The sequence below is a fragment of the Desmodus rotundus genome, chromosome 6, assembly GCF_022682495.2.
Source record: "Desmodus rotundus isolate HL8 chromosome 6, HLdesRot8A.1, whole genome shotgun sequence".
In the NCBI taxonomy this organism is placed as follows: domain Eukaryota; kingdom Metazoa; phylum Chordata; class Mammalia; order Chiroptera; family Phyllostomidae; genus Desmodus; species Desmodus rotundus.
In genome coordinates, this window is record NC_071392.1 from 136,698,179 (window position 1) to 136,711,866 (window position 13,688).

Genomic DNA, 13,688 nt, shown 5'->3' on the forward strand with positions numbered 1-13,688 from the left:
TGGATAGACTAATCTTGGATGCAGGTCCTTGCCTTTCATGACTTTGAATACTTCTTTCCAGTCCCTTTTTGCCCTTAAGGTTTCTTTTGAGAAATCAGCTGATTGTCTTATGGGAACTCCTTTGTAGGTAACTGTCTCCTTTCCTCTTGCTGCTTCTAAGATGCTCTCCTTATCTTTAATCTGGGGTAATGTGATTATGATGTGCCTTAGTGTGTGCTTCCTGGGTCCAACTTCTTTGGGACTGTCTGAGCTTCCTGGACTTCCTGGAAGTCTATTTCCTTTACCAGATTGGGGAAGTTCTCCTTCGTTATTTTTTTCAAGTAAGTTTTCAATTTCTTGCTCTTCCTCTTCTCCTTCTGGCACCCCTATGATGTAGATGTTGGAATGTTTAAAGTTGTCCTGGAGTTTCCTAAGCCTCTCCTCATTTTTTTTTGAGTTCTTGTTTCTTCATTCTGTTCCAGTTGAATGTTTCTTTCTTCCTTCTGCTCCAAATCATTAATTTGAGTCCCAGTTTCCTTCCCTTTACTGTTGGTTCCCTGTATATTTTTCTTTATTTCACTTTGCATAGCCTTCACTTTTTCCTCCATTTTGTGACCATACCCTACCATTTCTGTGAGCATCCTGATTACCAGTGTTTTGAACTCTGTTTCTGATAGGTTGGCCATCTCTTCATTGCTTAGTTCTATTTTGGGAACTTGGATCTGTTCTTTCACTAGGACCATATTTCTTTGTCTCGGCCCACCTGTTACATTGTAAGGGGGGGAGCCTTAGTTATTCACTAGGGTGGAGCAACCCACATTGCTGGGTTGCGGCGCTGTATGTGGGGGAGGGGTCCGAGAGGGAACAATGCTGCTTGCTGGGCTCTGGTCAGCTTTCAGTCACTTCCCCACTACCCAGAAGCAAATTGGGCCCTTCTGGTGCTGATTTCTGGGTGGATTTCTCCAACAAACACTCCTGTGAGGCTGGGAGTTTCTCCTGCCACCACAACCTCCACAGGTGTTTTCAGTCAGAGGTTTTGAGGCTTTACTTCCCCACGCTGGAACCCTGGGTTGCATGGTCTGTCTCACTCCCTAGTTGTTGTTCCTGGTTATCTGCAGGCAAATGTGGGACTGCCCAGTCCTTCACCTGCTGCCTTGCTGCGCGTCCTCTCAGCCCTGGCTTTCTGTGTCTGCCCCTCCTACCAGTGTGGATGAATGTTTCTTCTTTAATTCCTTGGTTGTTGGACTTCTATACAGTTTGATTTTCTGACCTGGTTATTTTTTTTGTGTTTAAATTTGTTGTTGTCCTTCTTTTGGTTGTGTGAGGACACCTCCATCTTGGCAGGAAGTCCTTGAAATCTGATTTAAATGCAACTAACACCCTATGGAGGTGAGACACTTTTGTGCTGGCCTAATTCCTGAGCCTGCAACTTGGGAGTAAAGTACAGCTCCCTAACTCCTCTGTCCTCACCATTCCGTTTATATATGAGTAACACACAATTTCAACAGCTTTTATGTAATCAGCCAATATCTGGCATAAGATCCACAAGGTTCATTTGTCGTGATTTTGGAAACTATCCTTGGAAGCAGCATTGTAAGAAAAACTCAATGGTGGAGTCATCCACAGAGGCAGTATCTGACCACCATGATTAACAATCAAAATAATTAGGGGATTCCCTTCTGTCCATGTTACCTGGAAAGAACAGACAGACAATGACACTTGGGCAATACTTCCTCTGTTACAGACCATGTGGACACTGTTCTTCCTGTTATACGCCACCTGGACACTGCTTACTCAGTCATACACTGTGTTGACACTGCTCATCCCATCACAGACCATGTGGATAGTTCTCTTTCCATCACAGACTGTGCCATCCTCACCTACCTTGTAAAGCTCCACTCGGTGGTCACCTCCTCTAAAATGTCAGGGAGAAGGAAACAAGAATAGGTGTTAATGCATGTCCTCAAAAAGGCAGGCCCAGGGTCAGTATTGGAGCTTCTGGGTCCTTACTGACTCGGTACCCAAAAACATATGGGGGTGTCAATGGTGGAAGGTGAATTCCTCCTTGGGATACCCTAAGTGGCTCCAAGTTTTCCTCTAGCACTGCTGTGCCAAGCAAGGAATACTCTTAGTACTTAGGGGATATTTGTTAATTATTATCTTACTTTTATTTTTGACTAGGTAATGCATATGTATGGTACAAAACCCAGAAGATGCAAGAGGAGACACAGCAAGCCTCACATACTCCTGCCCCAGAATCCAGCCTCTTTCTCAGCCTCCTAGTGTCCAGGGACCAAGTATAGACAGAAGCAAAGCACTTCTTCACTTGCAGACACACACCCACGGGGATCTGCCATACACACCTCTGCCTCTCGCTTTCACTCAATAAATCACAGCTCACTCTCAGTGCACTCTTTTTAGTGGTGGTCACTTTGCTCATCGCATGGTCATTTGGCTCTTTGCCACCTGCTGCTGACTTAAGTTTTGTTGCCATAGCCAGCCTGTGATGTCCTTCCACATATATGTGCCCCATATGTGGGACTTGTCCCTACGCAAGGAAATGCTAGTTAAAGGTGTGCAATCATACCCTTGAAAATCACTGCTGAGTCCTTCAGAGGGCCCTTGCCTTTTACCCAGAGTATGTGAGAATGGCTGTCTCCCAGCTCCTCACCAAAGACTAATGTTTTTGTGGGCACTTTATTACTAAAGTATTACTATCACTTTATTACTTCAGTACTTCAGTAATAAAGTGCCCACAAAGAGGCTAAAATAGGCTTTCACACATCTGGACTACTTCACATCTGTATTCTTTGTCCAAGGACAATCTATCCCTTTTTATCCCTTTCTTTCCAATTGCTGGTCAGTTGTTACTGTGGACAGACTGACTCCAAAGTGGGAAGGGGGCTGCTCTGGGACAGGAAAGTGTGTTGGCAGGCGTGCTCACCCTTCTCCAGACTTTGCACCTGTTTTCCTTTTCTTAAAAAAGATTTATTATTTATTTAGACAGGGGGAAGGGAGGGAGAAAGAGAGGGAGAGAAACAGCAAAGTGTGAGAGATACATCAATTGGTTGCTCTTCAGTCTGACATATCAATCTTGTACTCTTCCAACTGGGGGGGACTAACCTGCAACTCAGGCATGTGCCCCAACTGGGAATAGAACTGGCGCCCCTTCAGTTCACAGGCTGGCACTCGATCCACTGAGCCACACCAACCAGGGCTGCTTTCCCTTTTTATCATGAGCATTTTGGCCATTTTGGATGTGTATGTGGGTGTAGGGGAAGGCATGTTCTTGGGAGAGACAAGGATGAGATGAGGGAGGAAACCAATATAATGCAGAAATAAAAATACAAAGAAATGAGTTTCAAACCAGAAGGAAATACTGCACAATGTTTTTCATTATCTTTGGAAGAGTTCATGGTGGCTCTTATCTAAATTTTCCAAATTCCCTAACTTGAACAAAAAGGATTCAGGGCATAACACAAGGGTGGCAAGAGCCAGGGGAGTCTAAAGCTCAGGGAGTGGCATTGGTTGTGGTCAAAGAGCAAGGGCCAGAGCAATCTGCAGCACAGCAGTCTTTGGGACAGTGGGAGGGAGCAGCAAACTTTTCAAACTCACACTATTCCTTTAAGTCTGAAATAATAGGCAGATTTTGTCTTATTTACCACGTGATTGGCATTGCTTAACTGAAACTCACTAACACAATAAACGACAAAATTCTCTCATTTACAGAAGGGCTGTTTGTAGCAACTTGCTCTTTAAAAAGCAGAAGAGAAACCCTCTGCCGCTTGTCCCAGATATAGAAGAAAGCAAAAAGCCAAGTGCATGCGTGATTCAGTAGTGAGGTACTTCTGTTCCCTTGGCTCACAAACCATCTTGTGGGCCACACTTCCTGGACTTCCTGCATGTCCTCTGCATAGCCCCTCTGTCCAGACACCCACTGGAAGGGCCTGCTTTGCTTCCAGAAAGGCCTGTGCATTGTTCCCTCTGCAGGTTCTCCCTATAAAATGACTGCCCCCCACCCCAGCCTGCCACCATGGCCAAGCCACCAAGCGATGGTCCTGCTTCTTGACAGCTCCATGCTGGCTCTCTCACATGACCTAAGGCAGCTGCAGCAACAGTGACCCTCCTGGGGGTTTCAGGAAATGCTTTGTTCAGAAAATGCACCTTTTCTTCACCCCCGCCAGCTCTCCCACAGACTCTTCTGAGCAAGGCTGACCACATGGGGTGGAAGGAGCACCCTTTAAACCAAGGATGGTGGTAGCTCCAATCTAGATAGTCTGAAGAACATGTCATCAAACTCACTCTTGAAAAGACACCTGGGATAAACCTGGACAGGGGCTTACCAGCCACAGACAGTTGTATTTCATCACTAGCCCAGCAGGATACACTGGCACTGCTGGCTTACAGCTGGAGGCAGAGAACTCACGAAAGTAACCATGACCTAAGAGCATGGTGGGGCCACCTCGGAGGATGAGCCAATCTGTTCATGCTCAGCTGGGGTCTCTGTGTTGGACTCCCCTTGTCTTTAGCTATCTCTCCTTCAATGCCAACCCTGCCTCTTCTCAGCACTTGCTGCCCTTTCTAGGAACTATTCCTCCTCCTCCAGCAGGGCATGCCTGTCAGCAAGAAAGTGCCAACCTACCTGCTATCTTCATACAGGTGGACAGATGCTGCTGCTGCTATAGGACATGAGGCAACTTTCCTCAGGGCATGCTGGGGCCCTGAAGAGTCACCCCACCCCTCCTTACCCCTCTGGGGGACCAATGCTTCCTTACCTGCTGAGAAATCTTGTTCCTTAAATCAAAGGCCCTCAGATAGTTTGCTCTTTAAATTACATTAGGAAGAAGGATACATCTCGAGCATCTGTGTCACTCTGACAGAGATGCAGCCTTCTCCATCCCATCCCAGTCAGTGTGAGCTACAGACAAAAGGTTTCTGATCAGAGTTTCCCACATCTTCTTAACATGGTAGTTCCCAAGGAAACAGGGTCTGGGCCCACTTGGCACACAGCCCTGCCTTGTTTTGAGCCTGTGGGAATACTACTTCATGTAAGCTTCACCTAGACCCCCACTCCCCGGTTCTGGCAAATCCCATAGGAACTCTGTCTTTTCTTCTGTTCCCCTATGTTCTCGCTCCCTCTTTGCAGTGGGTCAGTAAACTCGACTGCACCGGCACCGTAGGGAGGACATATGCGTGGGCTCTTCTCCTCACCGGGTGCCTGCATTCCCGTGCAGATACAGGATTATAGGGTAACTAGAAGCCAAGGCATCTTCATACCACATCTGGTCCTTCCCTTGGGCGGTCTTCCACCAGAGAGCGGGAACAGTGTGCCTGGAAACAGAAGCAGAGGGGAATAGCACCATCACATGACGATGAGTGTTGAAGGAACAACTGTATAGCTCATGTCATAGCTGAGCAGACAGCAGGGGACCTGTAGGCTGAAGAAGCAAAATGTCCCTGTCACCCGAATAAATAACTACTGAACTCAGAACTCCAAGGTGCAGGGGTAGCTTTTGATGGCTGAATTGGAGATGTCCTGACTTGCAAATGGACCTCTTTTGGGCCACAGACATTCATACTGGTAGCAGTTACCAAGGATGTGGGGCCAACTGTTTTCTCTGGTAGGAACTGGAAGCTCGGTGAGGAAAGTTGCCACCTGGATAGGTTACCTGGGACTAGCACAGAATGGGCATTTAATAAATATTAGCTGAACAACAGCATTTCCCCTCATACATATCCATATTTTTAAGCTGTACACAATTTAACTCACAGTGTACTTAAGATAGTATCATGCTGTCACATATGCTAATTCAGCAACACTAATCTTTGTTTGTGAGCTGCACCAGAATCCCGGCCATCCTTAAAGCACCATTTGTAATGTACAGCACATTCCAGAGCCTGCTCTCAAGCTGACTGAGAGCAGACCCGTGTCTGTAGGACAAGGGTTACAGGCTGCCCCACTGCGTGGGTGAGCTGACAGTCAGCCATCTCATTCCACACCTGACCAGGGTCTCAGAAGCTCAGTCTATCTGGCCAAACCCTCCTTCAAAGAAATGCTCCAGTTAATCTTAACTCAGACCATGTCAAATACTGTTTATCACTGGGGAAAGTCTGAATTAGTAAGGTTTTTCTGTAAAACTTATTTAAATTAATTAGTAAGAATCTCTAAAAATACTGTAGTAAATGGTCAATTTCTTATTTTCTAGCTCTTAGGTTTCAGCATCTCATTTCTAATATATCTTTTGACCTGTTCCAGAGATCACATTTTAGGTGGTTCTGACCACTGTAATTATCACTCTCCTGCAATTATAAACTCACGGGATAGAAAGGTATATTTTAAAGTTGCTGGGGGCTGATGCACTTTCAGTAGCCAGCCTACTCCAAACTTGGGGCTCCTGACAAAAGCCCAGGAAGCTTGTAGCCAGAGAAAAGGGGACCTACTCCTGGTATTCTCCTCCTTCCTGCCAGGTGGATAACTATGCCCACAGACAGGCAGCTGAGAATGAACTGATATCCTAGATCATCCTCAGATTTCCTCCAAGCCTTTGCTGGTGGGAGGATCTGATGAGGAGCCTGGTAGGGCAGTTGGTGAACAGGACTTACTGCTGCCAAAGGGCCCAGAGTGTCCTCCCAACAGCACAAGACACAGACACGGGCAGGCAGCAAGTGCCCACCAGTACATAGCCTGGCTGTCACTACCTAGAGATTTGCCCTTGTCACTAATACAACTTTCTTGGGTAGTTGCTGTGAGAGCTTTCAGCCTAAGTATCAGTACCACAAACACCCCTCTGCAATAGGGAGAAGTTCATGAAGACTAAACCCCATATCTTCAAAGCACAAACCCCCATTACGCAGCAGGAAAGACAACCAATTCCCACCAGACAGTTCTAAGCAAAAGAGGTCAAGCTTATGACTGAAGATGGAAAAGCAAAGTGCCCCACATGCACAGAGTGGTCAGCTAGAAATGACGAAAGACTCGAGAGTCCCAGCACCAACTGATAAGAACAAAAATTCCCCTCCTCATTTTATGTTCTTTACCCAGGACCATTATTATAGATGCATGAACTTCCTCACAATCCACACTGGGAAGCTATTTACAGCATTTCATTTAAAAGCTTCTCACGTACACAGTGGTTTTCCGAGACAGCAGGGAGATATTTTATGGCTACTGAAGAAGAAACCCAGTTAGAATAAGGGACATCACAAAGATGCGTCAATTTTAATTTAGTTGTCCAAAAATACCCACTTATCCACAGGAAACAAAACATTAAAACAAATGCTAAGGACAAAGAATTCACAGAGCTGAAGTCCAATTCAAATTTATGGCTACAAAAAGTAAATACTAAGAAGATAGCAAAAACCACCATTACCAACTGCCAAAGTGCTGATGTGAAAAGAAATCAAGCCATTTGCAATATCTAGACATTCCTTTCTGTGGAAAGAAATGGCATATCTCAAACCTGCACTCACAATTCTGTGTTTATATTTTCTTTGTTTCTAGTATTTTCCTTTCCCCTGGAAAGAAGGCTCTCTACAAAATGCAATCTGGTTCGCAAAGCTGTTTGAAAACCTCAGAAGAGTTTGGTGCTGTATTAGGATCAAATTTAGCAAAGCTCTTTGCTTTGGGAATAAAACAGGTGAAGATAAAAATGGGCATGCAACAGTTTCAGAGACTGCTGTCAAGGACAACACTGGCCACATGGTACAAGACCCCTCCTGCCCCCTAGAGAGTTCACAGAGGGGTGCCTCAACCCTGCAGCCACTTGCCCAGACACTCACCAAACTCCAATGGTCACGTCTTCCTCTGGTTGGAGGTAGTAATTACAGGTGTGATTCAAACCTTGATCCTGTGGTTTCTTCAAGTCAATGAAATAGGGAACCCTCACTGTACAGGACAAAGAGATGAAAATCAAGATTAGTGGGGGTGGCCACACATGCATATAGCAGAGGTGAAGCTCTCAAAAAAGTGCTGAGGCTTTTCCAACACTCCACAGTATCTCCAATACTGCCAGGTGCACTGGGCCCTCTGGCCTCAGGTGGGGTTGTGCATGAGCCTTCACTAGGACACTGTGAATGTATCTACAGAACCTCCAGCACAAACAAGATCTAATTAGAGACAGACACACTGAAGATTGTTCAAGGTGTGGGAAGATACATATGAGGAAGGCAAGATGCCTGAGAGACCTGAGGGTCAATGTGGGCATGAAAGAGGCTGGAGACAAGGAGGCCGGTGAAGCCTCCAGAAGCAGCTCAGGTAAGTTGCAACTGAAGGCTGGAGCCAGGCTGTTGGTGGGAAGGATGGTGGAAAAGGTGATAGACGGATGTTGTTCTGGAGCTGGGGCCAGAGGACTTAGCCAACTGAATGCACATGTGAGCCAGTTAAATGGGATTCTGAAGTTTCTAGTGCTGTCACTTACCACAGAAAAAATGGAAGAAGATGAGGTGTGTGTGCAGGGAAGTGGACGAATCCACAGAACCCATCCAGAGTTGACTGCTGCCAAGTGGGAAATAAAGCAGGAGTCCTAAATGTAAAAAGTGATCTGCCAATCAGACCAGATTCTGTGGTGCGCCCACACTATGGAAATCCTGGGGCCATTAGACTGAGATTAATCAGGGCCACTGACTGGAGGACTACAGGTAAGTGAGAAGAGCAGGGAAGAAGCAATAAGATCACAGTGTGTACTGCATAATCCCACACTTATTGAAAAAGAAGCAAACAACATCAACACCAACACCCACGTGTGGCTGGAAAGAAATACAGAAAAACACATGCCAGGCTGTTAACAAAGTTGTGTGTGTATGATGCTTAACTTTCCCTTTATATTTGTACTTTTATTGCTTGTGGCAAACATATTTGAAGATACGGGAATACACACATGCTCTTTCCTCAGAAATTCCCTGAGCAAACATTTCAGATCATGAAGTGAGACAAATCCTCCCACCAGGGCTGCTTTTTGTACCTCTAGCTTCTTAATCCATAGCTTCTCCAAGAAGGAGGCTAAATTTCTAAAAACTTTACTTCCTCTCAAAAGAAAAATGGTGTCATATTTATTTCCTAGTGCTTCCACTGTGCCAGCACCATGTTGTTTGTGCTCTCACCACAGCGCCTCTTGTCATCTGCACACCATTCCGACACAGGCTAATACTACTGCAGTTTTATATTTCTTGTGAAGTTACCAGCTCACACAGGATAGAACTAGGGTTGGCAGCAAGGCAGCCTGACATCATGGCCCACAGTCTTGACTAATTGGACAGGAAATAAGAAAGGTAAACTGGTTCTAATCCTCATTGGCTCCAAGTGCCCTGTTATGGGTTGGCTTGTGCCTCCTCCCCCCAAAGGATACCCTGAAGTGCTCAGAATGCGACCTTATTTGGAAATAGGGTATTTACAGAGATAATCAAGCTTGTTAGATAGATCTTGATCCAATACAACTGCTGTCCTTATCAAAAGGGAAAACTTGGACACAGAGAAAGACAAGGAAAAAAACAAAGACTTGGGTTTATTCCTAGGCTCTCTGTTCTGTTCCATTGGTCTATGTGCCTGTTTTTATGCCAGTACCAGGCTGTTTTGATTACAGTGGCCTTGGAATACAGTTTGGTATCAGGTATTGTGATCCCTCCTGCTTTGTTCTTCTTTCTCAAAATTGCTGCAGCTGTTCGGGGTCGTTTATGGTCCCATATGAATTTCTGAAATGGTTGTTCTGTATCTGTGAAATATGTCATGGGTACTTTAATAAGGATTGCACTGAATCTATAAATTGCTTTGGGTAGAAACTTCTGTTGTTTTAAGCCCACCCACAAATACGTGGTATTAGTTACAACAACCTGGGAATAAATGCAGCCATGTTGTGGAGTTTAGATTCGACTCTGGCAATGGGACTCGGAGAAGGCTCCTGACCAGAAAGAAAGCTGGTGAAGGACTTCTGTTTCTTGCACTGTTTCAGATGTAGACACCTACTCCTGCAGTCTCCACTTTGCGACTTTGTCCCAAGCTGTGGAAACTGAAGGCTGCAGCTGGATATGACAGTTCCTCATGACAACTGTGAGGTGAAATGACTTCTTCAATAAAACTGAGTATCCAAACCCCATGCCTACTGTCAACCCCACACCCAGACTCATTTAATTCTGCTCCTAAGGTGGAATTACTTACTCCCAGCCCCAGTGCCAAACATAAAGTGGGTGTTGCCAAGGGCTGAGGGCACTTGGCTTCTGTTGGCCCAGCTTCCAGGCTTTGATTGGCTCTGTGTCCGGAGAGAAGGCCACCAAGCTGCGTACAACCACCCCAGGGCTCAGGACTGTCCCCTTGAAAAGTATTTACAAAGATTAGAAGCTAATCCTGAAAGCATTCAAACCACAGAAATCTAGGAACTGAGGAACCAGATTCTAATCTAGAACAGACTCATTCCACAAAGCTTGTCTTCCAGTTTACTTTTTTTTTTAATTTTATTTATTTTTAAAGAGAGGGGAAGGGAGGTAGAAAGAGAAGGAGAGAAATATCAGTGTGTGGTTGCCTCTCACACACCCCCTACTGGGGACCTGGCCCACAACCCAGGCATGTGCCCTGACTGGGAATCGAACTGGCAACCTTTTGGTTCACAGCCCATGTTCAATCCTCTGAGCTACACCAGCCAGGGCTCCAGTTCACTTTTTTTTTTTTAAACACACAACATTTTATTTATTTGTCGAGAGAGGGGAAGGGAGGGAGAGAGAGAGGGAGAGAGAGAGGGAGAGAAACATCCACACACAAGAGATTCATCGACTGGTTGCCTCTCACGTGCCCCCAGCTGGAGACCCGGCTCACAATCCAGGCATGTGCCCTGACCGGGGATCGAACCGGTGACCATTCAGTTCAGTCTGGCACTCTATCCACTGTGCCACACCAGCCAGGGCTCCAGTTCACTTTTATTTGTGTTTTAGAAACAACTGTAAAAAAGGAAGCAGTGAATGCATGAAGTGCAGCAAATGCTGTCCATGCATCTCCCCTCCACGTAATGGACATCCCTTGTCACTCCTGAGAGTCAGACAGCCCTAGAGAGAAGTGGCTAGAGGAACCACATGGCTACTACTGGTCTAAGTGAGCAAAAATGCACAAAGTAAAGGAATGGTGTTAAGAGGAAAAGGATGCTTGGGATGGCCTGAGAAGGGCCACAGGGTCTGCCTGGACAAGAATGCAGCTCACTCCTGCTGGCTGGTAACAGGTGGGCTCAGGGCCAGTGTAATCATCTATGTACCTTGGCCACAGGGACTCCAAGATGCTCGCTGGAGCCCACCCTTTGGCCCCTGCATTACACAAAGGGTTGGAGCAGGGACAGAGCACAGGAACTACAGGTGAGGCAGCCCACTAGGAGTTACAAGTTCCACCTCACACAAAACTTCACTTAATGGCCAAGGAACCAATACACAGGCTCCTGTGCCAGTGAGCCAGCAAAGCCCATCAGCTGCTGGGACCCAGACTTTTCTTCCTTCCTGTTTTTGCATTATCTACTCTCTGGCCACATCCACTGTTTACTAGCAACCACAACCATCAACAGGCACGATTTAGAAAGGATCCTGCACAAATGGTTCTCAATGAATAACTAGTGAATCAATATGTGAATAAAGGGAAAAAATCCTACTATGTCTTCCTTTTCTTTTAAACTAACCTGGAAAATATCTGATAAGGTGAGAGACTGAAACTACTTAGTTACAAAGGCAATTTCTGACTGCCTGAAGATTTTAAATATCGAGCCTATAGCTCACCCCAGTTACTGAGCAAGGAGCAACCCTGAAACACTGAATAATGTGTAGAGTCAACAAGGGGAGAGTTAGGAAGGCTCTCTGGGTTTTATCAAATTCTGAGTCCTTGATGCAGGCTGTATGTGCTTCAATAACAAGAAAAGGAATAGAAAAAAAATGGCTGTCAGAGGTTAACAGGGACTGCTAAGGGGAAGCAAAAAGAGGAGGCTTAAGGACTGTTGTCCTGGCAATTGTTGAAGTGAATTGGCTGGCCTTTCGCTTTAAAAACAAATATATAATTCATTTGTCTACCCTATTTTCAAAAAAGGCCCAAGGCAATGTGCAGAGAGAGGTAGTCCTGTTCAGGCCTCTGAACCAAAGAAAGTCCTCATCACCATAAGACAGCTCTAGATCCAAGGCAAAAGAATGGCTGTGAGTATTGAGAAGCACATACCATGTTTATGTGTAAAACAGACAAGAGACCAGCAGGAAATAAGTGACAATGTTAATAAGTTTTCAGAGTGACTTTCATTTTCTCCTTCATTGCTACTCAGTTAATCTTTTCTTTGCTATTTCAGTTAATCTTTTGTTTCATTTTAGAATGATCATATATTTTTGCTCATGAAAATATATTTAAAGAATAATAATGCCTTAAATCATAGGTGCTAAGCTTCTTCTAAAGCTTATTAATCTGACTTATAAATTTGGTTTCATATATATTTCCTGTAAACTTAAGAATATATAGTGGAACCTCAGTTCTCAAACTTAATTCATTCCAGAAGGCTGTTTGAGAAGGGATTTGTTTGAAAACCAAATCATACTCACAGTTAAACGTTCTCTCCTTTGTTTGTTGCCTGAGAGATGTGTGACTAATCATACAGATCAGCATGAAAGAGTTGTTGGGTCAAAAACCAATGTTTTGTTCAACAACTCAGATATTTTTTAATGTGAACAACTTGGTCCAAGATGGAGGCACAGGTAATACACTTTGCCTCTTCATATAACCAAAAGAAGGACAACAAATTTAAAAACAAAAAATAACCAGGACTGCCAGAAAATCAAACTGTATAGAAGTCCAACAACCAAGGAGTTAAAGAATAAATATTCGTCCAGACTGGGAAGAGGGGCAGAGATGGGCAGCTGGGGCAGAGAGGATGCATGGCCAGGCAGTGGCTGGTAGACCCAGTGGACAAGGTGGCAGATGGCGGTCTCACATTTGCGTGTGGATAAACTGAGAAGAACAACTGGGGAGTGAAACAGACAGCAAAACTCAGGGTTCCAGCACAGGAAAAGAAAGCCTCAAAACCTCTGGCTGTAAAAATCTGTGGGATTGCGGTGGTGGGAAAAACCAGCCTCCCAGCCTCCCAGAAGAGTTTGTTGGAGAGACTCCTGGAGTCCTAGAATGTACACAAACAGATCCACCCGGGAATCAGCACCAGAACGGCCCAATTTGCTTCTGGGTAGTAGGGAAGTGACTAAAGACTGACACCGAGCAAGCAGCATTGTTCCCTCTCGGACCTCTCCCCCCTATACAGTGCCACAACACAGCAATGTGGGTTGCTCCACCCTAGTGAATAACTAAGGCTCCGCCCCTTACAATGTAACAGGTGGGCTGAGACAAAGAAATATGGCCCAAATGAAAGAACAGATCAAAACTCCAGAAAAAGAACTAAGCAACAAAGAGATAGCCAACCTATCAGAAACAGAGTTCAAAACACTGGTAATCAGGATGCTCACAGAAATGGTTGGGTATGGTCACAAAATGGAGGAAAAAGTGAAGGCTATGCAAAGTGAAATAAAGAAAAATATACAGGGAACCAACAGTAAAGGGAAGGAAACTGGGACTCATTTAATGATTTGGAGCAGAAGGAAGAAAGAAACATTCAACTGGAACAGAATGAAGAAACAAGAACTCAAAAAAAAATGAGGAGAGGCTTAGGAAACTCCAGGACAACTTTAAACATTCCAACATCTACATCATAGGGGTGCCAGAA

At 45.1% G+C, this 13,688-nt stretch overlaps 1 protein-coding gene across 1 annotated transcript in view; it reads right to left on the minus strand.

Moving 5' to 3' along the window:
- Window positions 1–13,688, minus strand: part of ABHD12 (abhydrolase domain containing 12, lysophospholipase) — a 76,427-nt gene that overhangs the window by 13,942 nt on the left and 48,797 nt on the right. The window contains exons 3-5 of the mRNA XM_024576791.4: window positions 7,759–7,864; window positions 5,191–5,310; window positions 1,864–1,894 (exon numbers count right to left, since the gene is read on the minus strand). Coding sequence (XP_024432559.1) covers window positions 1,864–1,894; window positions 5,191–5,310; window positions 7,759–7,864 — 257 coding nt within the window. The remainder of the gene's footprint in view (window positions 1–1,863; window positions 1,895–5,190; window positions 5,311–7,758; window positions 7,865–13,688) is intronic.